This window comes from Pteronotus mesoamericanus, unplaced genomic scaffold, assembly GCF_021234165.1.
Source record: "Pteronotus mesoamericanus isolate MK-2021 breed Mesoamerican mustached bat unplaced genomic scaffold, CSHL_Meso_final contig_52, whole genome shotgun sequence".
Taxonomy (NCBI): Eukaryota; Metazoa; Chordata; class Mammalia; order Chiroptera; family Mormoopidae; genus Pteronotus; species Pteronotus mesoamericanus.
In genome coordinates, this window is record NW_026555189.1 from 6,566,244 (window position 1) to 6,591,462 (window position 25,219).

The following is a 25,219-nucleotide window of genomic DNA, read 5'->3' on the forward strand; positions in this document are numbered from 1 at the left end:
GCTGACTGAGCTAAACCCACAGGATGGGAACTTCTAAAGTAATTGCTGCCCGCCGCACTTGAGGGCGATTTTTATGTACCCCCTCGCAACAGTGACTGATGGCAATGCTTAAAACCGTTCACTTTGGCGCACGACAGACTGACGAGCACCTTTTAATGGCTAATATTTAGGTGGTTTTGAGTTTCACAAAATTAATGTTTTTTAAATGAAACATTAGCCTAGAAAAAAAGGGAGGCGGAGACTATAGCCCTACTACATTTACATTATAGTAACAATAGTATCTTCAACAACAACAGTAGCTCCGCACTTTGTGAGCACATTCTTCAAGCTGCACATGAGGCAGCAGGAATAAGTACTCTTTATCATCCTATTTCGTTCGCATGACAACATAATCTTCTTTATCTAAACCTCTATTAAATTATATTGGCTGACAATATTCAATCAAGATTTTGTCCATGTTCAATGGTTTTTAAAACAACATTAATTTTCATTACTTCTTTGCTAGGTTATTTCATGAACATTGATTTGGAAGTTTCAGAGGGCAATTTCTTTTCTTTCCTCTTCTTTTTATTTATTTATTTATTTTGGCTAATCCTGTGAAGTTGATCTCACCATATTTTATCACAAAAGCTAATTATAAAAATTTTAGAAATAAAGAGGTATTACTTAGTACATGATTGATATATATAAAGAATTTATCTCACATTCAAAAATGACAAAACAGATAAAAATCAATTATTTTAGCTATAAAGGAAGATAGACTGTTCCAAAGGATTTACAAAATCAATCAATCAATTTTATGAATAGTGGCCAACTTATATAGTGAGATTTGAAGATTAGGAATAAGCTTCTCTCAAAATATCAGTTCCAGTCCTCACCAGGATGCTTGACATTGATACCTAAATATTCACTGTTGTGTGTCTCAGTGGCTTTTCAAATTTGTGCCATCACATTAGACTATAAGGACTATTTGGTGAGTATCTTAATTTCCCATGGCATGGTTATATACCAAATTACCAAAAATTTAGTGGCTTAAAAAACACACATGTATTATCTTACAGTTTTGTAGGGCAAATATCTGACACAGGTCTCACTGGGCTAAAACCAAGACGCCAGCAGGGTGCATTAGCTGTCGGAGGCTCTAGGGACGACCCATTTGCCTGCCTTTTCCAGCTCCCACAAGCTGCCCACATCCTTGGTTCATGACCCCTGCCTCCAGCAGCGGAGCCGGCAGGGTGAGTCGTCTTCACAGTGCGGAAATCTACCTCCTTCCACAGCCACCTCTTCCTCCGAATTCCCTCTTCTGCCTTGATCTCTTTCTATTAAGGACTTTTATGATTTCATTAGGCTGATCTGTATAATCCTAGGTAATTTTTCTGTCCTAAAATCAGTTTATTAGCAACCTTAATTCCACCTGCAACCTTATATATATCTCCTTTGTCACATAAGGTAACAGTCACAGGTTCTGAGATTTAGGACATGAATATCATTGGAAGGCTATTCTACTAGTGATATATGCATATTACTAATGAAATATATTCATTTATTGTGTCTCAATAGTTCCTGAGCACCTATTATGTTTCTAGCACCAAGTTAGCCCCTGGAAAATTAATGTAAACAATGCAGGCATGATCTTTATCTTTGAGAGCTTACATTTTAGAGTTTAGTCTTATTAACTCCTGAGAGCAAACACAGACTGAATTGTGTTTTTTTAATGTGCACTGTAGAAAAGGCAAAAGACAGTTGCAAAAGGAAAAAAAAAAGGCACTCATTTCACAATTTTGCCTGAGACTAGTTCTGTAAACAAGTTATAAAAGTTGTAGAAAGAATATATACACCAGAGTTAGTGAGCCATATCATATTTTTTAGGCAAACATTCTGTATTTGTAAATTTGTCTACTCACTAAAATTTATTTGTAACCCCCAAATCAATATTTGTGGTACTCTGTGGTTACCTGGACAGGAACAGAGTGGTGAGAAACTGGAGGTGCCTTTGATGCTTGCTGACAAGTGAGCTGAAACAGGCAATGTTCTGCTGTCTTGGTTCAGTTCTCATACTGTGAGCAAGTGTCCTGCCCATGGTCTATTAGTGTCACATTTTCGTACTTTTCTTGGTGATCCTGCTATTTAAAAAAGAGCCCCTACACATTAGTGCCGAAAGCTGTTTAGTCTTAGTAAGTGCAAGAAGGCTAGGAAGAGTCTTATGAAGAAAATATGTTAGATAAGCTTCATTCAGGCATGAGTTACACTGCTGTTAGCCAAGAGTTTAATGTTAACAAATTAACAATATATTAAATAAGGTGTCTTTAAACAGAAGCACACATGAAACAGATTATATATTGATTGGTTGATGAAAATGTGGCCAGAGTCTTGCAGTGGCTCAGTACTTGCTAATGCAGTATTCATGGAGACTTTATGAAACATAACAATCATGAAGAAAAACAATGAACTGGATTTATTGTATAACTCTCAGTGCTTTAGGTAAACTGAAAAAAATCTAGAGAAAGTATCAAGGCAAATCAACAAAATGTATACATCGTAAGAAATTATCTTTAAAGATTTAGATAGGTAGATAAAAAAGCACTGGTATATTTACAGAATGGAATACTACTCAGCTGTGAAAAAAAAAGAAGAATAAAGAAGAAAGGAGGAGGAGGAGGAGGAGGGGGAAGGGGAAGGAAAGGGAGGGAGGAGGAGGAGGAGGACGAAGACGAGGAGAAGGAGAAGAAGAAGAAGGAGAAGGAGATGAGAGGAGGAGGAGGAGGAGGAGGAGGAAATCAGAGTTTGTGACAGCATGGATGGACCTGGATAGTATCATGCTAAGTGAAATAAGCCAGTCAGAGAAATACAAGTACTGTATCATTTCACTCATATGTGGAATCTAATGCACAAAATACACTAACAAACAAAATATATATAGACTTATAGATATAAAGAAGACTGAAAGTTGTCAGAGGTGACGGATTTGGGGGAATGGGTGAAAAAGGTGAAGGGATTAAGCAAAAAAAAAAAAAAAAAAAAAAAAGTCTTGTAGACACAGACAACATTACGGTGATCACCAGAGGGAAAGGGGAGTGGAGGAGGTAGGAGAGGATAAAAGGAGACTTAACTTGGGGTGGTGAACCCACAATACAATATACGGATGATGTGCTATAGAATTGTACACCTGAAACGTAATTTTATTAACCAATATCAAACCAATAAATTCAATAAAAAATTAAAAGATTTATAATTATGCTCCTAACATATAAGCTGTTTCATACTTGACAAGTTCTACTTGTCAAGTGTCAGAATAATTCACATGTATATGTTCACTACATTTGTACCTTAGACTATTTTTCTTTAAAGATGTTCTAGCTCATTGAGGAGTGACTACAAATGAAACCATTAATTAAAAAGAATTTTTTTAATTTATTTTTTCAAATACATTTGTCTCTGCCTACCCCCCACCACTTTCTCTTGCCCCCTCCCTCCTTCAGCTCTTCCCCTTTGGTTTTGTCCATGAGTCCTTGCTATATGTTCCTTGACTTTCCCCTTCCCTTCCTTTTCCCCGCCCCCCCCCTCCTTCCCTCTTGTCTCTGTTGATTTCTTTTCCTTTCAGTGTTGCTGGTCTTATTTTCCTTGCATCTTTGCATTGTTGGTTAGGTTCCACTTATAGGTGAGATCATATGGTATTTGTCTTTCGCCCCCTGGCTTATTTCGCTTAGCATAATGTTCTCCAGTTCCATCCATGCTGTCGCGAAGTTTAGTAGTTCTTTTTTCCTTTCTGCTGCGTAGTATTCCATTGTGCATATGTACCATAATATTTGATCCAATCATCTACTGATGGGCATTTAGGTTGCTTCCAACACTTGGCTATTGTCAATTGAGCTGCTATGAACATTGGGGTCCATAGGTTCTTTTGTATTGGCGTTTTGGTGTTCTTAGGGTATAGTCCCAGCAGGGGAATCACTGGATCAAAAGGCAGTTCCATTTTCAGCTTTTTGAGGAAATTCCACACTGCTTTCCACAGTGGCTGCACCAGTCTGCATTCCCACCAACAGTGTACTAGGGTTCCCTTTTCTCCATAGTCTCGCCAGCACCTCTTGTTTGTTGATCTGTTTATGATGCCATTCTGACTGGTGTGAGGTGGTACCTCATGGTGGTTTTTGATCTGCATTTCTCTGATGGCTAGTGATGCTGAGCATCCTTTCAAATGCCTCTGGGCCCTCTGTATCTCCTCCTTGGAAAAGCGTCTGCCCAGGTCCTTTGCCCATTTTTTGATTGGGTCGTTTGTCTTCTTGGAGTGGAGTTGAGTGAGTTCTTTATATATCTTGATGTATCTATCTGATGTATCATTAGCGAATATATTTTCCCATATGGTTGGCTCCCTTTTCATTTTGCTGATGTTTTCTTTTGCCGTGCAGAAGCTTCTTATTTTGATGAGGTCCCACTTGTTTATTCTTTCCTTTATGTCCCTTGCTTTAGGAGACATATCAGTGAAAAAATTGCTGCATGGGATATCTGAGAGTTTCCTGCCAATGTTCTCCTCTAGGACTTTTATGGTGTTGCGACTTATATTTAAGTCTTTTATCCATCTTGAGTTTATTTTTGTGTATGGTGTCAGCTGATAATACACTTTAAATGTAGCTCATGTACTGAAATACATGTTTCCCTGTGGTTCCCATTTCCAATTTTACCTTATATTAGTTATATTAGGGGGTTAAAACAACAGAACTATAAATGTACATGCCGAATAATTATATTAAGAGATCATCTTGCAGGAAATGTGTCAGGCATACATGTGTGCTTCTGATATTAATTTTAAATCATACATGAATGTACACTACTAGATGACTGCAAGGTTATTATAAAGCGTGGCTAACATGAGCACTTCTGATCAGCTCCCATGAGTGAGAGGAGCGGAGGAATCCACCCACCGTAAAGATCCACAGGAGAGGTTGCTCCGTGCATCCACTCCTCTCTGCCTCGCTCTCTCCAAGTGTGGGAAAGTGAAAAGCAAGTCAGTCACAGTCAAAGCTCTGTGGCCCACGGGCTCAGGCGTCACTTAGACTGAGGGGTGGCAGTGGAGAAGGAAGAGAAGAAATTGTCCCCCGCTTATCTCCCTTCTTTTCCTCACTTCTCTTTTTCTTCTCTGTGAGATCTTTCCTCCTTTTCTCTATTTCTTGGTAGCAGCAAGCTCTCATCCTCCCACCCCACTCCCCACCTGAAGGCTCCTTTATCAGAATCAGTCTCACTTGGGTCTGGACCTCCTCCTTTCATCCCTCATGGACGCAACCAAGCTCACATTAATCTTGATATTTTATTCACCGTGGTCCTAAGGGTGTTCATAATTGTCAGCCTTAGTGCAAGTAAAATTATATTGTATAAGACAGGAAATTTTAGCTACTAAAAATTTAAAGAGGAGAAAATGATTATGCAGCATTACGAATTTTATTATGGACATTTTCAAAAATGCACCCAAGTAGGGAAAATAGAAAAATAAAAGTCATACATACTAGCTCTAAAGATTCCTAACCCATGGCCAATTTTATTTCTTCTACACCCACGTCCCCTCCCAGTTCATCACCTTTCCTACTAGATTATTTTAAATTCAGTCTCAGATGTCATACCATTTCATGCACAAGTATCTCAAAGTATATCTTTAAGGGATAAGAATTCCTTTTGAAACAAAAACACAATTTAATTGCAACGCCTAAAATGTCAACAATAGATCTGTGATGTCATCAGCATCCTGTGATGATTGCTTATCTACTGAAAACGAACTGACTGTGCGCATGGATGTGCATGCAATATTTTCCAAATCCTGGCACCAAAAATTTCAATATATCACATTTGGTTCTTTTATATCTCTTTTTACCAGTGGATCACTTTCTCTTTTCTTTTCTTTCAATTTGTTTATTGGAAAAGGCTGGCCATTATCATAGTTTCCCATAGTTTGCTGACTGCCTCTCTATCGTGTCATGTGACATGTACTTCTGTTCCTATAGTGCTTATAAATTTAGAGTTTGAGGCCTGATTTGACTTAAGTTTGACTTTTTAGCAAGAACACCTATGTTCTCTAAGTATATTATTTCACTAGGGGTTATAAAATGGTGATATTCTAACTCCATCACCCCCTCCTCAATATCTTTTTTTTAAATCTAGAATATTTCTATAAAGAGAGATGTCCTCTATCAAATATTTAGTTAGTCTGAGATTCAGTTTAGTCAGAAAAAGTAGAAAAATACTTGATTTTTTTCCTCTGTGAACCAGTGTTCAGAATGAGTTAACTCCCTGGCATCTTTCAATGATGGTGATAAGGATCTTTTTGTATTATTATAAATTCATGAATGTTTAACTTACTCAGTGTTTTAATCCAGTTCTGGCATTATTCTTATCAATGTTGCAATTGTTGCAATTTGGCCAGTGAAATCCTTTTTGAGTTGTCTCCTGAGTCTTTTTGGCAAGACTCTAGCAGTCTTTGATGAAGCCCTCTTTTTGAGGCATACTGTATTCCAGATTTGTGCACTTCGTGCCCCAGGTGTGGATTCAGCCATTTCCAAAGGAAGAAGGAATCCCAGTTCCTTTTAGAGTGAAATGGTATTTGGAGTCCACAATCCAGGTACCAGCGTAGATCATTGTTTCAGTTTGGTCATGGACACAACTAGGAAACAGTTCTATTTTCCTTAAGAGAAATTATATCTGAAGTTCATGCTGATAAGTTGAATTCAAATTGATTGCAGGGTATTTAATATCCATGTTTTAGATTTCTCTTTTATACTGAAATTATGATGTCTAATAAGATAATCACTTAACTAGTCTATCGGAATAAGTTTTAAAGTCACAATATAATATTTTTCAATAAAATATAGTGTCATTCATTAATAAATGTGATTATTGAAAGAAGTTTAAGATTATTTTTGTCAATGGGGTTTAAATCAATAAGGACACACAAATTACTATGTCTTAAAGTTCATTAAAAGTAGGCTTATGCCTTGGACTCAACATAAAGGTTTATTCATTTCATTTGACCTTTGATTTTTTAGAAATAGCTTTCTAATTTTTATTTAGTTGAACTGTACAAGTATTCAATTGTGTATATTTTATAGTCAAATCCAAAAAACAAGGTATATTCAGAAAAGTCCGGTTCCTATCCCTATTCAATCATCCCCCTTTAAATTATCACGGAGGTAACATTTTTTAAAGTTATGCTGCTTATCCTGCCATTTATTGAAAAATATAAGTAAATATGTAAATATGTGTCTATTTCCAGCCCTTTACTTAAATAAATGCTGGTAGACCCTCTCCATTTTCTTCACCTTACCTTTGTCAAGGTAATTAAACAAATGTGAGGGATAGAAGTAAGCCATATGTTAACCTTTTAAAATGGCTTTCACCCTCCAAGGATTATCCAGATGAAAGTGATGCTGCTATGAAGGGAGAGAAAAATAGAGTCCAGGACATCCCACAGTAAATTTCGGATCCCTTTCTAGCCTAAGTTCTCAGGTGTCACTGTCCACCTGCATTCTCCGACCACGAGCATGATGCCAGAATTCCTGTTATGGCTTCTCGAGAGAATGTGCATCTCTCAGAGGCTCTGTTGGGAAGACTTCAGGGGTGGAGGGACAGAGAGGCTATTGTGTTTGTCTCAAGTGTCAGCTCTGGGTATTCACTCCAAAGGCATGGGAGTAGCTTCTATATTAATGTGTCTAGAAGAAAATGGGTTTTGGAGAATGTCAGCTTAGAATAACAGATTTCTTTCATTAAAATTGTTAGATTTTAAAATTCAGCCTATCAACTAAAATGCATTTTAGGGAAGACAGTGTGAAAGTATTGAGATCTTGCTGAGACAGTTTTATAAAGGAAAAAGTAACGATGGGTAAATGATAACAGGCAACAAAGAAAAGCGATTTCAAGGGACGGGGAAGACCTTGGACATGTTGCAGGGCTCGTTTAGAGAGGAGAATAGAAGAAGATGAGGTCCAGAGCAGTCGGTAATGAATAATAATATAATAATTACTATCACAGTGGGCGCCTAACTTAAAAGAAAGTAACCAAGTTCATGATGGGTCATCATTTTTCCTCAGCATTCTAAAGGTGCATATATTGATGCTTGTGGTGTGAAAGAAGCATCCTGTATATGTATGACTTCCTGAGCACACACTGGCTCCATCCTTAGTAACTGCTACATCATCAGAAACTTTAAATATTTATGGATGATTCAAGTACATGTTGTTCTGTTCCAGGCATTGTCTAGAGGTAAGAATACAGCTCTTCAGTTATAGAGAAGTAGTGTCTCAAATAAGGAATCAATGAAAGTTTTTAAAGAAAAAAAAATCCCCCTAATCACATTCGGTTTCAAACTCATCTTTCAGTAGTAATCTTATTGTTACCTGTGCTTCAGTCTATTCACATAGCTGTGAGCATTTTAAAAATGAAGAAAAAGCAGGAATATTACAAAATACAAAATGCATCTGTCATTTCTCTTTAAAGTGGAGCAACACGGATATCAAAGTAACCTTGCAATCTGAAGAAAATCATGAAACTTGGATTTTAATATTCTTTTCATCAATGCAACCCAGACCAATCACGTGACACAGAGAGAGGCATAGGACTGGTCAGCACATGCGAATCTGATGCGAATCCCTCAGTAATCACAGGTGCCTGTCAAACCTAAACCCCACCTGGTTTCCATATTAGGCTCCACAACCCCTCTAGATGATATCTAGATATGATATCTCATTCAAATTAAAGTGAATTATAGTGCATGTCATCTAGTCCTAAACACATATAGTCATTTTTCAAACACATTTTCCAGAATAATATAATGGACCTAGAATATCTTGAGATATTGCAGTAGACCTGAGTTTCAGTCAATAGAATATTTTTCTCAAAAAATATGCAAAACATTCACTACATAGCATTTGCTATAGAAACTTTGAATGTCATTAAGCTAGACAGACAAATATACTCACAGTCAAGGGCTTCACACCCTGAAGTCATCAAGATGTACAGCATTATATAAATGTTAAGCGTATCTTTTTAAATCTGAACTTAAGCATAGAGAAATCCTTCACAAATCATTAACCCAGGTATAGAACAAGAAGCCAGAATATTACACATCCATGAATCAATTTAGAGAAAAGATGAGGATCATTGTCCTGGTCAGAACCAGATAAGATCAGTCAGTAATGATTGAAACTGATGTGTACACGTATCTACTAAATCAGAAGGAGAATATAGGAAGTCGCGCAAAAGAAAATGTCACAGCTTGATTAATCTCCAGTTCCATTGAAAGGAAAAACATGATTCATAGATGCGTCTCACATGAATGATACAACAGCATCTGAGTGATTAGGGTGTGACCTCAGGCTGCAATCTACAAGGTAGAATGGCAATAAGAAGACAAAATCACTCAGAGTGGCCTATTTTGAAATTGACTCAGCTAAAATCAGGAAGGGAAAAAGACAGAAAGTAAAACCAATCCCAACTCCAAAGAAAGTTTAAATGAGAAAATAAATTTTACAACTTAAGTTTTTAATGGAAAATTATAAATAGAATGCAAACTAGTTAAGGAAAACTAACTCTAGAATGTGGCGAGGAGAGGTAAGGTGTTAAGAGTTCCTGTTAATTTCATTCTCTCTCAAGATATGTGAACTTTCCTGGGATGTGTTCCACAGTCACTTCCAAAACTTACGATCCTCTTGCATTCTTCACTCCTATTCCCCACATATTTCTGTGAATTGGAGTGATTTGTAAGGACCAGAGAGTAAAGCTCAGATTTAATTAGACCTTGTAATAGCTAAGAAATAGTGCAGAATAAAAGGCATGTATCTGCACAATGGTTAATTTTATGTGTTAACTTGAGTGGGCTGAGATGCCCAGAGAGCTGGTACCACAGTTGTTCCGGGTGTGTCTGTGAGGTTGCTTCCAGAAGAGATTAGCATGTCCCATGAAATCCAAATTAGCACTTTGGGAATGAAAGTGAAATTTGCTCACTTTTCCCAAATGCTCTATTTCCATGGAGTCAGTAAGTATTTTTTATGTCTTCTGTCAATTTCATATAATTTCTTTCTTCCTCATGAAAATATTCCAAGTAAAGAAAGAAGACAAAAAAAAAAACCAAAAACCACACCCACATTTATTCTCCTTGTTTCATGAATGTTAGATGGTCGGAGCAGATTCTGCCCCTCTCAGCCTGGGTCCTCTCCCAAGTCACAGGGCGCTCCCTCCTCCTCACTGCAGTCTTCTCGGGAACTCTCTGCTTTGATGTGCTCTGCGTGACCCATAAAACACCCTGGACTTAAATAGCCTCCATACGTTTCTCTTCAACACTTCCCTGCCCACCACCCTTTGGTCCTTAATCATTTACTGTGATTGTATCATCTCTGAAATTTGTAAATGTTAATATTCTACTCTTTGTTCCTAGACTACTTGATCTTTTCAGCTCCCTTCCTCCCACTCTTACTTGCTTTTCAGCCTCAATAACTCCACTCTTCCTTTGATTTCTTCCATTTCAGTAATGGTTGATTTTATGTGTCAATTTGGCTAGGTCATGGGTACCCAGACATTTGGTCAAACATTATATAAAATGTTTCCATGAAGGTGTTTTTTTAGATGTCATTGACATTGAAATCAGTAGACTTTTAAATAAAGCAGATTACTCTTCATAATGTGGCTGGACCTCCTCCAATCACTGACAACCTTAGTAGAAAAAAGACTGACCTCACCAGAAGAAGAAGAAATTCTGCCAACAGACTGCTTTGGACTTAAACTGGACCTCTTCCCTGGGCCTCCAGCCTTCCAGACTATTCTGCAGATTTTGAATTTGCTAAACCACCACAATCACATGAACTGACTCCTTAAAATAAATCTGTGTGCGTTCCGTTGGGTCCATTTCTCTGGAGAACTTAGACTAAGACAATCTTCCACCAGCACCCCTTTGACTTCACTCCCTTACATGGTGCTACCTCTGTGGTACTTTCCTTCCAGTGCTCTTGCCAGCTGATAGGTGCCCTTACCCTCGTGTCCTCCCACCACAGTGTCCCTGTAGATTGCACCCCTGGGTCACACCTCGGCTCCAGCACATGGGCAGCTGCCCCAGGGAGGAGGAAGCCCAACGACAGCGCGCACAGGTGCTCTGTTTGTGGTCTCCAGCCTGAGATGGCCTCTCTCGGCTATGCTGGGATTCTTTTCCTAGTTGGCTCCATTCTCACTTCTCCCTCTTTGTTCTCAGTAAATATGTGATCTTTTGCACATCAAGGGCCCTTTCTACAGGCTGAAGTTCAAACCTATCTTTACTCTTTTTCCCCCTTTTTCATAAGACACGCTTCTCTTCAAAATCAAGTGTGATCTGGATCCCCTTGCTCTATCACCTACTATAGAAATACCTTCATGTTCAACCTCTGGACCTCCAAGGGCTTAACCACTCAAGTTACAATCCAGCTCAAGTCTCTCCACTTGCAAATCCTCTTTTTGTCTATGCATCACTCATCCCTGTCTCTTTATTACTATTCCATTCCCCTTCCCCTCCACAGCCAAACTGTTGGGAAAGGTATTTGCTATTTCCTCTCCGCTCCTCCTTATCACATTTCTTCCCCAAAACCCACTGTGTTCAGTCAGCCATTTACTCTCACCCATATCGCCTGTTGTCTGAATTGCTGATAACCTCAGATCTGTTGTTAACTTTGCATGAAGTATTTTTTTCATTTAATTATGCAAAGCTTCTTTCCTTTCCTTCCTTCTTTCCTCCTTTTCTGTCTCCTTCCCCCTCCTCCTCCTCCTCCTCCTTTTCTTTTACATTTAATTTTCACACAAATTCTTTCAAGAATTATTATTGCTATGCCCACTTTGCAGAGGAGAGAAATGCAACTTGCTTAAAATCACACAGCTTGCAAGAGATGGCGACTGCACCTGAAAGCATGCAGTCTGATAACAAAGATGAATCCTTAACTGCCACCCACAGGCTCTCGTCTCTTCTTTTTGTGTGTCATAGCTCTGATTCTTTCAACTGCACTTGCTTTGACGTTCCAACTACTCCAGTCATTCTGGCTCAGACACCAGAAATAGGGCCGCTGGGCCCAGAAAGCCAGTGTAAGCACACCTGCAGAAATTAAGACAGCACGCGGACGATGTTTGTTACCCTTGCGCCAGGCCATCAAAGCTGGGGATGGTGAGCTTCAACGGGAGAAAAGAGAGGAGAGGTGATTCACAAGGACAGTTTCCGGAGCAGAGGTAAGAAACAGCCCTTGTTCCACGGTGTGGTCCACCATGAAAAGTCACACAGTTTTCCACACGGCACATGACTCTGGTGTGAAGCTCTATGCTTGTTCAAAGTAGGGTGAGATGAGGAATATATTTTTCTTGAATATATATCTGTTCTAATCACACAAAATATAGTTCCTTATTGATGAAAATTTCTTTTTAAAAAAATTGTGCTATAATCAAGCATACACTTTATTCAGCTCAGGTAGATTAAATATTGAAAAGCTAAGAATTGAAAAGTACAACCTAAGAAAGTGAGGGTTGCCTGTAAGGAAACTCAATGCTCTGTGTGCATATAACAAAGGGTCTGATTTCATGGGAAAAAGGAGACTGGCTGGACAAACTCCTTCCCAATTTAGAGATGTTTCAGTGTTTGTCATTTTTGACATGCAGATTTTTAAAGAGATTGTAAATATCACCATGAGCTTAATGAATTCACATGTTTATTCTGATCTAAGGATAGAAAAAGCTATTTTCAAAGTGGCATAGTAAAAAACAAAATTCTTAACCTTTTGTTATTTTGGGTGTAAAGATGGAACTGCTATTACCATAATAGCTTTGTAGCTCTTGGGACAATTTCCTACAACTTTCCACAAACTTGCTAAAATAAATACAAGTTTTTCCCTTAAACTGATATTCCCCAGGCCACCCCCAACTCATGATATCTCTGACATATTGTAATAAAGCCATTGCTCTCTGAGGATCTCTTTTCACTGCTCCAGCAATTTTTCTCTTCTCTCTCTCGTATTGAAAAAGAACCCTATTATTAAGTACTTAAAATGTTCAAGGCTCCAAAAGGAAGACAACCTTTCAGTATGAGAGATTAATAATAACAATAAGAAATGGAGAATGGAAGACAGGAGTTCAAAGTCAAATAAAAATTTCATTTGCTGAATACAAATCAAATACAATTTCTTTTGAACTGCATCTCTCTGATTTATAGACGCAGCTCTGTAGAATATTTGCTAGTATTTTTGCTCTGTGTTTTCTTTCCTCCTTTCATACTCATAGTTACATCTGGACAAATTCCTTCACACTTGAGTCATTTCTATAGTATGGCTCTTCTATAACACCCAAAGGATAATTCTTTGTGAACATTTCTGAAAAGAGTAAGATGCAGAAAACAATACATTATGAGACAGACAATTTAGACAATGCCAACTTAGCGGTACAAGTCCTAAAGACAATTGGGAATATGAATGAATAAAGCCATATGATTCAAGTCCTGGTTGTTATGACTAAGAGTTTTTCCTTTACAATTTATATAAAATATCAGATGCATGCTGTCATTTCAGAACATACACAGACCTCTGCATTGTAAACCACAACACACATTGCCAGATTACTGCATTTTGGATTTGAAGTAATCATAAAAATGTTTCCTTTTACTCTTATAGTTTTATTAATATCTATTGTAAACCACATTAGCCAAAAATCACAGTATTCCAATTTCCTAGGAATTCACAGCTTTAATTAAGAAATGACTACACTTTTTAATGGAGACAGTATATGTACTACACATTTTAGCCAGGAGCACTTGGGTATTTATGTCAAGTATATAATTTGCACTGAAGGAAAACATATAAGTAGAATGAAAGAGAATGAAAAATATATGAATGAGTCTGAAATTCAGTTCATTAAAGTTATAAATAACAAACCATGAAAAGGAATCCAGGAAGACTTCCTGGAAATAACGAGAGGGCAGACGTCGTTGGAAATAGACTCTAGATGTAAGTTAGTGAACACTGGGGAAGCGATGGGGCAGAGGGTCCTGGAGAATAAGTGGTCGGAAGGCCCTGAGTTGGAAGCGACGCACTGACTATTTGGCAAGCCTACCTCAGATAAACGAAGAGTGTGACTCAGAAGAAAACTACGTAAGTGGAAGGACCCTTGGCGAATATCCTAAGAGCGACAATTAAGCATCTGAGATTGGAGCTGTGGTACACAACAAAGCTGTCAATAAAATGTGTCAGGTTTAGAGCTGGACAGAGTCATTAGGGCTGCACGCCAAGCAAAACATTTCAATAAAATATAGGAGCGTGCTGTTCTTTGTACAACAAATGAATGTAGTAGCACCAACCCAGAAGCAACAACAGATGTGTATGAACACACATACATGCTCTTCTGCCTGGTCCTCTGCAGTGAGCCTTGGCACTCATCTGCAAAATGTCTCTTGAGGAATAAAGCTACCTTTCCCACACAGAGAGCAAATCGATGCTTTGAACTACAGTACATATTTTGATAAGCAACAAAGATTGAATCCATTATTTATTAAACACAGCATCATTCTACTGCCTTAGAGTAGATTGTGTGTAAAACAAAAATGACCCTAAACCAGTGATTTCATTTTCATAATGAATTCTTTTCTTTAGGTATATTGAAATACTGTTTTTTGCTAGTTTTGCATACTCATGAATATTAGCAGGAGGAAAGAGAGCTAAATATAAAATTTTATAAATGTTGCACTAGTTGGGTGGGGAAGACTTACTATGTTAAATCTCAATTTCTTCAGTAAAAATATTATTGATCTACTTTCTTTGTGAGTCAAAGGAGAAGCATACAATTTTACAACTGAAAGGGAATGAGAGATCACTCAGCAAATGCCTGGATTCTTTCTTCATTCTGTAAGTTAAAGAAGCACCAGCAGCAGCTCATAGAGGCGAGGTGTCCTTAGCAACATACCTTCTTAGGCTTGTACTGGTCATTTTCTTATGGCACTTAGAACTGTGTGCCTTTGTTCCCTGCTCTGTTCTGAGACATGGGAGGGCTGAGTGAGGTAGACTGGGCTGGGTGTAAGTGGGCTTCCAGCTGGGCACTAAAGAGAGACTGGTGGGTGAAAGGAAGGGAGGAGCCAGGATATTTCTCCCTCTTTTGCTCTGCCTCAAGCAGCTTCTTGGTAAGCGGCTGTATTTCCAAGGCGCCTGCTTCCATAATCCTCTCACGGGCAGCCCCTGCCATGGCTCAAGAACTAACTGAACAAGGCCAACCCCTTAGCTCTGGAAGCACTACCTTCTCATTATCCCTCCAGCTCCTGGAGCCATAATGGCTTCTTGCTGCTGCTAAGCTCTGAGTTGCCTCTCCCCCTTGCATTGGACTGATCGCCTACAACCAGCTTCCTGTGATGACCTCCCAGTTTCAGTTGCCCACAGTGATTTCTGCTTTTCTGACTGGGCACTGACTCGGATCTCAACTTAGTACTGGAACTAAGAGGCTTTTCTATGTTGCCATATTATGATCAGAGGTCACTCAACTATTGTATAAATGGAAATATATTTTAAATTAATGATAAATATTAAAATAATACATAATGCTTCATATTGATAACTCCCATTATCAGTAAATGATACAAGATGTCCATTGCCTATTTTTCTTAAAAATTTAGTATTTGGACTTGTTCCTCTCCCTTCTCCTCTGTTATCCTTTGTTTCTTCCCCCATTTGAAACCTCTTATAAACCTAATATTTACCTGTGCTTTTATTAAATAAACATGTATTCCATCAATTGCCCATCTCTTCCTTTTCACTCCTTATGATTCATTCTTTAGTATCAAATGACAGCTCACTATAAATTCACACCAGAAATGGCCAGTATATTCTTATATCATCTATTTTTGATGGCCATACATCATTCCATCATGTAGAAGGTACAGCACTATAATTTACTTAAGCAAATGAGCTACTGCTGGTGAACTGGATCAATGTTATTTTGCTATTACAGGCAATGAATGCCACTGCATGTGTTTCTCTTGCGCAGTACAAGTACACTTGCAGGATAAATCCCTGGGGTTGTCTGAGCTGCTTTTTGGTGTATATTATGTATTTGGACAGATTTTGAGCATTAACCTATGATGTTTTGGACTCCCTTCCCTAAAGAGTTTGTACCTATGCACGTTCCTGGCAGCGGAGAGTGGGGGCGCCTTTGCTCCCATGCCCCATGACTCATCTGCGTTCTCCTTCAAAAGGCTGATTTCATAACACGTGATACTTGAACATGTAGCATAGGGGATACTTTTAAACTAGATTCTTGGGGATCAAAACCATGCCCCCCCCAGCTGTGTGGCCTTGGAAAAATAACCTCACCATCCCTTATTTCTCAACTACAAACTGCTCATCATCATAGTCCCTAACTCACTGGGTTGTGAAGGTTAATTGACTAAATATATAGAATGCATGTAGAATAGTGCTTGGCATATAGAAAGTATTTAATAAGTGTTCATTCTTACTGATTTTAAAATGCTTTTCTTCAAAATTCATTTTTAGCTTCCTCTTGTATTAAACAGTGATATCCGTAATACCACGGTTTTGATGCAGTAGTTGAAATTTTTTAAAGAAAAGCCTTTACATTAAATGCAAATTTATTGAAATTAAAGATGTTATTTTGTTACATACAGCAACTTGGAAAATTATGTGTTAACACTATAGTTACAACACTCACATTTGTTTCTATCTTTTAGGAAGTGTTACCTAACACTTGTTTTAATTTGCATTTCTGCAATACTGAATGAGGTTGAACACAATTTTACATATTTACATATCATGTTTTCCTTTCTATCAACTGCCTGTATATATTTTGCCTCTTTCTTTAAACAAAATAAAGCCCAGTTTTTTATTATTAATTTTAAAATATATCTGCTATATGCAGTAGTAGAATTTTTGTCGTGATGGACACACCCTAGAACTGCATTAAAACAGTGACCTCTAGCTTCATGTAGCTATTGAGCACGTAAAGTGTGGACAGTATGATGGAGGAACTTGAATTTTATTTCATTTTAATTGATAAAATTTTACATTTAAATAGCCTTATGTAGCTAGTGGCTACCGTATTGAATAGTGTAACTTTAAATTCTGAAGAAATTAGGTCTTCCTCATTAGAAGGACAGTTAGTCGACATCTGGTTTATAGATCTTTTCTTCCTAGCCTAAATCTTTAGCCAAATCCTTCTTGCAACATATACTCAAGTGACATATACTGGATCTAAGAATGAACTGGCATCCAGAGGATTGGGTACTGAACTAAGAATCTGTACTTGATTGTCAAGTTTATTTATGGAATAATCCATGGGCTGCCACACTTTGAATCACCTGGGGCCATATTTTTAAGTCCCAAATATTATTTAATTGGCACGGATGCTGCCTGGGCATCAAAGCTCAAATGTGCAGTAAAATTTTGGAACCTCAGACATAACCTGCAATCAGTGAGAAACCTGGAATTAACAAGACGCAGGTACAAAAGAGAACAGGGTTGGCAAGTGTCTCCAAGGAATTACATCATTAGCAAGGAATCGAAGCTGAATGGCCCTGGGACCAAGGGCTTTACTAATCTGTGGTGGTGGTGTCCACTCAGCCTGTCCGTCGTCACCGTGTTTGACCCAGATCAAGGTGCTGGCATATTTAGAAGCTGTTCAGCATAACTGAGCATCCATTAATGTTGCTGTACATGCTATGTGGTTTCCTACCCTTTACCCTTTTTTAAATCTAAGTAAACCTGCAGGTGAATGCATATTCAGTCATAGTTAGTCTGGATGCCAATCTTAATCTAAAGCCACTGCTGGTGAATCGAACTGGGCATTGCCACCACTCAGGCTAAAAATTATATACCTTTTAATGTTGTTATGCCTTTTTTTCCCCATGCAACTTTCTCAATATTATCTAATTTTTCATCTTCTCCTCTATGGCATCTGGGTTTGGTTCTCTTGCTTGGAAAGACTTGTCCCTTCCAATATTATGTTTATCTAAATGTTGTCCTGTGTTTTCTTTTAATATTTTCCTGAGCCTTTACTGTTTTTTAAGTATTTGATTCATCTGAAATCTATTTTGACATAAAAATATTATTTATTTTTCTAGAGGCTATAGCTTACTAAGTTCCCTATTGACTAATTTACATTCCCTCACATATTTTCAATGCTGTATCTCTCTTAGGCAAATCCTTAAATGTATTGGACTTAGTAATGGATTTTTTTATTTTGTTCCTTACACTATATTTTAATGTACCAATATTGTGTTTTAATTAATACAGATTTATAAGATTTTCTTAACATGTAGATTTTCCTTACCACTGTTATTTTTGCTAACTATCTATTTTTTCGTATCAGTTTATATGGGAAATTCAGAATGATTCTACTTTTATGGGTTATTTTAGGTAGAATGAGTAGCTTTATAATACTGTTTCCTATTTGAAAACAGATATGTCCTTGCATTTAATCAAGTCCCCTTCTAAGTCCCTAAATAATATCCTAAATATTATTTTCATATATCGTATACATTTTTGTTTAAGTTTCTTCTTTGATACTTATTCATTCTTGGTTCTACTATAAGTGGAGTATGTATTCCTTTTATATTGTCTACCTAGTTATTTATAGGTAGGAAGATAAATTACTGATTCCAAAAATTCATCTTCATGTTATACATATTATTAAATTATCTTTTTTAAAAAATAGTAAGAGTCTCTTAGATTTTTAAGAACTGTATGTATCATTGCCAAGTCTTATCTCCTCTTTTCGAGCTTTATACTTGCATATTTTTCGAACCTCTTCTCTGATTGAAATATGTAAGTTTGGAAATTAAAATGTGAAATTACGAAAAAGAGCCTAATGCATTCATTTTCTAGAAGACCTACTAGCCTTAGGCATAAAGAACAATAAAGAAACATATCAGAAGGACAGAATTGCTTCCAAGAGAGAAGGACTCCCAGTGTAGCCTACTGTGACTAGGGCATGACAAAAGTCAAAAGTAGACACCTGTGACATCACATCACAGTGATGACAAGAAGAATAGAGAAAAGAGGGTGATGCTGTTGTCACTGAACTGTCACATAGTAGAATGTGAGACATAAGTTGTGAAATGTTTTTAAAACACGCTGTTCTCTGGTTGATGATCTGAGAATGATCTTGAATGTAAGTGTGCAATCTGAGGAGCACGCAGATCAAACCTCTGGCTAACTCTCCTCACTCTCTTCAAATAATTTTTAGTTTGCCTCCTATGAAACAGATCCTTTTGAAGAATGTGGAGCAGCATTATCATTTATCTTCTATTGCTATAATGTGTACTTATAGTTCATAGGCATTCATATATTTTTGTAAATTACATAGTGATATAAAGTCCCAATACACATGTTCAAAGAAGTTTAAGAGAAGGGACTGTCATAATTTGTTGCAGAATAGGCACACATGCAGCAAGGTAAAATAAACCACACCACTTGACAGAGAAGGTGCCTCGCAAACTTACTGTTCTGATTTGTGACTGATACCACATTCCAAATCCAAACACAGCCACCTTTAACCTCATACTAGTAGCTTAACCATTTTCATTTTCAAAAGGATGGAGAACTCCTAGTTAAATAGATATATAAACAAGAGATTCCCTGAGGATAGAGACTAATAATGTACACTTTAAATAAAAATGTCTTTATGGCATTAGAGTAGAAGTTCAATTGAAAGGCAGAAGCAGCTTAAGGCATTCTCTAGGCGTCTGTCCAAGTACTGAGGCAAGTACTGCAATGTATTATTAAGCTTGATGATTTGACATGTTGACATACATGGCATTAGTACCCTTGCACTTTTTGTCGCCACAACTAATTTGTAGTCTTAGGTCACTCGGGAAAGGGCTCAGCATAGGAAAAGGTCCAGGAAAGATGCAACTCATCCGGGAGAGTGCGCTGAGCTCACACAGCACTCCTCCCACTTGTATTTCCGCTTCCTCTGGTTTCCTATTAAAATCCCCCAATCGCTTACTTATTTGACAGGAGAAAAATATATGTTAAAATCTTTGCAGGTAGTGTTTCTGCCCTGCCTGGCTTACGGAGTCGACAACTCAATCACTCACAGTGATAAGAATGGCATAAATATTGCATGGCAGGTGATACTTCTAGCCAACTGACTATGTCACAGGGGCTTTTTGTCTTTCATCAGCCAAACCCAGAACCATGACATTAGACACTTCTAATTAAAAAAAAAAAAAAAATGTAACTTCAGAAATATGCTGAAGCATTTTGTTTGTTTGAAAAATCAGGTGTAATTGAATTCAATCTAAAAAAGGAAACTATTCTTGTGCATAACAATCATATTTCCTTAAATAACTTGTAAAGCTGGAACCATCCATTTCTTTACAGTCTGCTGTGTAAAAGAATCTTGGGCCAGTGTCAGAGAATTTGGATAATCTGGCTACAAAGTATAAAGTTCCTGCACATGTTGATCTACTTAAAATAATTTTTAGATGTTAGTTTCATGAAATTTCTGCAATTGTTCTTAAATGAGTGAAAATTATACCTTACATTTACTTTCTCGATCATTTACAATAAACTGACTGTAAAAAAATCTTTTGATCATAGATGTTGAAGGAGTTTATTTTGCCTTCAATTTGAGAGCAACACTTTATTTTTTTATTGATACATTCTTATGTTCTTTCTTTATTTTGTTTTACTTTTTTACTGTTGTTCACTTACAGTCGCCCTGCCTGTTCGCCCCTGCTCTCCCCTGCCCCGTCACCCAGCTCCTGCCGTCAATCCCCGCGCTGTCCGTGCCCTGAGTCCTCCGTCCCTGTTCCTCGGCTTGCCCCCGCGTCCCCTTCTTTCCCCCTTTATCCCCATTCCTTCTCCCCTCTGGTCACTGTCACTTGGTCCTTTATTTCCAAGTCTCTGGTTCTATTTTGCTCATTTGTTTTGTGGATTAAGTTCCCCTTATACATGAGATCATATGGTATTTGTCTTCCATTGCCTGGCTTATTTCATTTAGCATAATACAGAGCAACACTTTAGTGGCTTGTATTTTCTAATTTGGGGGAAAATACTTATATTCCATCTAGTAAAGTACTTGATATAAATTACATTGATAAACACTGGACTATAAATTTATTCTAAAGAAATGTTTTAATGTGTTATTTTTAAATATCATATATCTTTGAAGTTATCGGGTCTATTAAATACGTACATGACCTGTATGATAATAAATAAAATATTTTGCCCTAATTTTTAAAGATTACTTGTAAGAAGCAGCAGGGTGTTTTATTAATTCTTTCAGGTATATAGAAGTCTTTGTTTTCTCTAGTGCTTAAAAGGGGATCAGATGAAGGGAGAATGAGGCATCCTCACTGCAGCATTTCAATCCATGTTGATGGGTTTTATTTTATTTGTTTCTAAATTTATAACAATTGTCTTTTCTTCTCTTTCCATCACATACTTGCATAATGCCTTATGTATTTCCTAACTCTCTTTCATAGATTTATTTGTATCATCTGGAGCAGACTGTGGAGCTTCTAAAGAAAATTGTCATGTTTTGTTTAATTTGTATGGATTTCATAATATGTAGAAAAAATGGGCAAAAAAATGCCAAAAATAGAATAGGTTAGGAAATACATATTTGCAAAATGCAAACAAAGACTACACTCCTTACTATGTACATCAATTAAAAATTGTTCTTTGGTGGAAAACAATCCAAACTGCAGCCATCTGTGTTTTTCCAGGTGAAAATGCCACCAGGTTTCAGTGTTCCTGTTTTGGCAAAGTGCAGGTCCACACAAAGAGCGAGCGGCCTCAGGGCGGGGCCCAAGTGACTGCGGAGTGGAACAGAACCCTGCTGCCCGCCTGGGACAGCAGCGTGCTTCTCTGTGTGTGTATGCCAGTCACCAAGGTCTGAGGATTTGAGGTTCTTTTATCTACACGATAACCTTCACCTATTTTATGTGTGATCATCGTACCTGATGCACCAAGTCTTAATTTTGATCTTGACATTCAAAGTTATCCATAGCTTTCTTTTTTTCTAACTTTTTCTAAAGTATATTTTATTGATTATACTATTAAAATTGTCCCATTTTTTTCTCTCCCTTGAATCCCCCCGGCCCTGTACCACCCCACCCTGAATATGCCTGATCTCATCCATAAGCCTTCCCTGTCATATCCAAAAGTACTGTCCAGACCTCACACTTGACAGCCCGTTATGAACAGCAGTCTCACTGGATATTACACAGAAACTGGTTATCTACAATGCTCATGCTTTGCTCACACATTTCTAGCTTCATGGAATAGCTTCCTTAATCCTTCCATGATCTAAATCATAATGCTTCTTTCAATACTGATGTAAGCCCTACTCTTTTGACAAATTCATTCTGCAGTGATCTCCATATTCTGTCAATTTCCAAATCTCCAGGAACCTATACCTCATATCTGCATGCTTCTCTAGATCATTCTTCAATTTGTTTTCATTCTCTTCATACCTCCCAGAATTTTACAGAAAATTAAGCACACTTTAGGAAATCAATGTATTCAAATATACTCATTCATTAATTTTTTCACCAATTCACTCATGTGCCATGGTGGGTGTTGAATACTGGAAATGCAAAGATGAGAAGGATAACCCTCTCTCATTAAAAAAAGCTCATAATTTATAAGGAAGAGAGAAATGTACTATCCTAACTCTAAATATATTTAACTGGCACAACATAGATGTACTAAAAAGAAAAGTCACTTTTAGTACTGTGATCATAAAATTATCCTACAAGAAAGTATGTTTCTTTCATTCGTTCATTCTTTTATTCATTCATTCAACAAACATTTAGTATTTGCCTGCAACATGCCAGGTATACCTTACACATAAGAGGTAATGACAGTAAATACACCAACAAATTGTAGCATAGTCTAAAAAAATAATATTACCTTGAAAGGTAACTGTGACAGATGCCATCTGTCTTTGCATTGATTGTTTTGATTAATCAAGGGTATTATTCACGCCACTACTTCACCCTGAGCACCTCACCTTTAATAGGCGTGATCAGAAAAGGCAAAGGGCACCATCTAGGGCTGGCTTTCCCTGAGCTTGAGAAATGAGAAAACAATTTTCATGGTTGATCTATCATTTTTAAAGATGTCAAAACATACATTTTCCTTAACACAGCTAAATATTAGCATGAATTAGCCACTCCTTATCTCGTTTAAAATCCAATGCTCAATTTAGAGAAAGAGTAAAAGACAATCCAAACTCCTAGTTAAAATAAATACCTCATTAAGCTTTCATTGTTATTGGTTCATAATTACTGTTTATTTTATCCCTAGTTTGAATGGTTTTCATGGAACTTATTCAACCATAATATCCAGTTATTCTTGCTCTTATACACAACTTCAACCTGCTTTGGGGTTTTAAGGAAGCTTTTCTTAAAAATGCTAATAGGCAACTTCTTTCAGCCCAACTGTTGTTCTCTCTAAAGAAAGAATAGGGCTACTTCTCAATTCAATTTACATCAATAAAATGAAATGAATGGCCACCAAGAGCTTCACAGATACAAAGGTGAGTAAATCATAATCTATTTGTTCAGTGAGTTTATAATGTATAAAGAAGTTCTATGAAGTTTCACAGGAGAGGCAGTTGACTGATCAAAGAAAATTATCATTATGTGCCCAAATAGGCTTCCAAATTATCTGTGTGCTAAGAATGATGCTTCATTAAGTTGCTCATTTTCTCTGGTTCTGTCGGCTCAGCCAGAGGGAGAAAAGTAGTCCTTTGATTGCTGTATGTTGTTTCTGGCCCATGTAAGATCCAGATCAATAATTTTTTATGCTAACAAAGAAGTCCTTTCTTCACCACCAAGCAAACTTCCTTTAGCTTCCTTTTCCCACCGGGCGTTTACACGCAGTCAACCACAAACACCCCCCACTTATTATGGACTGCCTCCCTCACCGCCTCTCCTACAGGAACTGCACCCATCCACAAAACACAGCACTTTACACACTTACACTCTGAAAATGCTACAGAAAGGTCTATATATAAATCCCATATAGGTGTATATATATATATATATATATAACATATATGAGTACTCCAAATATTATATATAAAACCTCCACACACTAGAGTGGGGAAACGATTTAATTCAGAAATCTCAGAGTCATCAGAGGAAACAAAAGGAATCAATTATTTTGATCAACCTTTTAAAAAATGCAAAACTACTACATTATTAAAAAAACTTAACATTTCTTATACCTGTTATGTCTACTTCTTAAGACTTCCACACTATTTAGTGGACTAATAAGATTTTTTTCAACTTCTGAGGACTCTGTGAAATAAATTTACCTTTAGTAGTTTCATAAATTATATAATGAAATGTATTAGAAAAGAAATAGTAATATATTTTCTCTCAAAAAAATATTTTCTAAGTAATTCTAAAGATTCTGTTTCTTGATTTAGGTTAAGAGATTGTCAACAACATGCAGGGGTGACGGTGCTTCTTTGCCTGACAGACCATATATTCTGTTAAAGAGACATACCCAGATGCTGTCCTCTTGTCGATACTGTTTCCAGTTCCTGCCACTGTCACTGAACATCAGGAGGTAGCTGGTCACCCAGTTGGAGCTCCCATATCCCCCTTGGGTGGCCACGGCGGTGATCTCCATTCTCTCTCCGAGGTCAATCTGCAACCACTGGTATTTGTTTGACACAAGTGGAGACCACCCACCAGCTCCTTTTGAGAAAAGAGAAACAGGAAAATATTGGTAAAAAAAAAAAAATTAGTGAAAAATCTGTGATAGTAGGAAAAAAATGCCAGTAAGATTTTATTCCTCTGTGGAACTTAAGAAAACATTATTTCCAAAATATTAAACTTCTCATAATTGTAGGGGGAGAAAAAAAGAATTTAGTATAAATGAATGGAGTCCATGTTAATTATATTCATTTCTAGGTGTTAGAACATCCTGACACCCGGTAGAACTATGGGTCTCACTGATTGTTTAAAGTGCTTAATCCCACAGGTAGACATTGTGTCGACACTTGCAAATAGCATGTTTACTGCCTGCATGCATTACGGGGTAATGATTTAGCCTTCACTCTCTTTGCTCAGACCTGAATTCAAGGGAATACCTTCACTCTATGGTAGAACTAGAAAACTACGTCTGATCAAGTAGGCTCCGTACACCATTAAGCCTTAGAATGCAAAGATGCTCAGGGAATTGTCCCTACCCTGTGTTCATAGTCTTACAGGAGGAACTGACATTGA

General features: G+C 37.3%; 1 protein-coding gene across 1 annotated transcript in view; it reads right to left on the reverse strand.

The window, feature by feature from the left end:
• The window catches only part of CNTNAP4 (contactin associated protein family member 4), a 230,621-nt gene that overhangs the window by 134,754 nt on the left and 70,648 nt on the right, over positions 1–25,219 (reverse strand). The window contains exon 3 of the mRNA XM_054579166.1: positions 24,495–24,688. Coding sequence (XP_054435141.1) covers positions 24,495–24,688 — 194 coding nt within the window. The remainder of the gene's footprint in view (positions 1–24,494; positions 24,689–25,219) is intronic.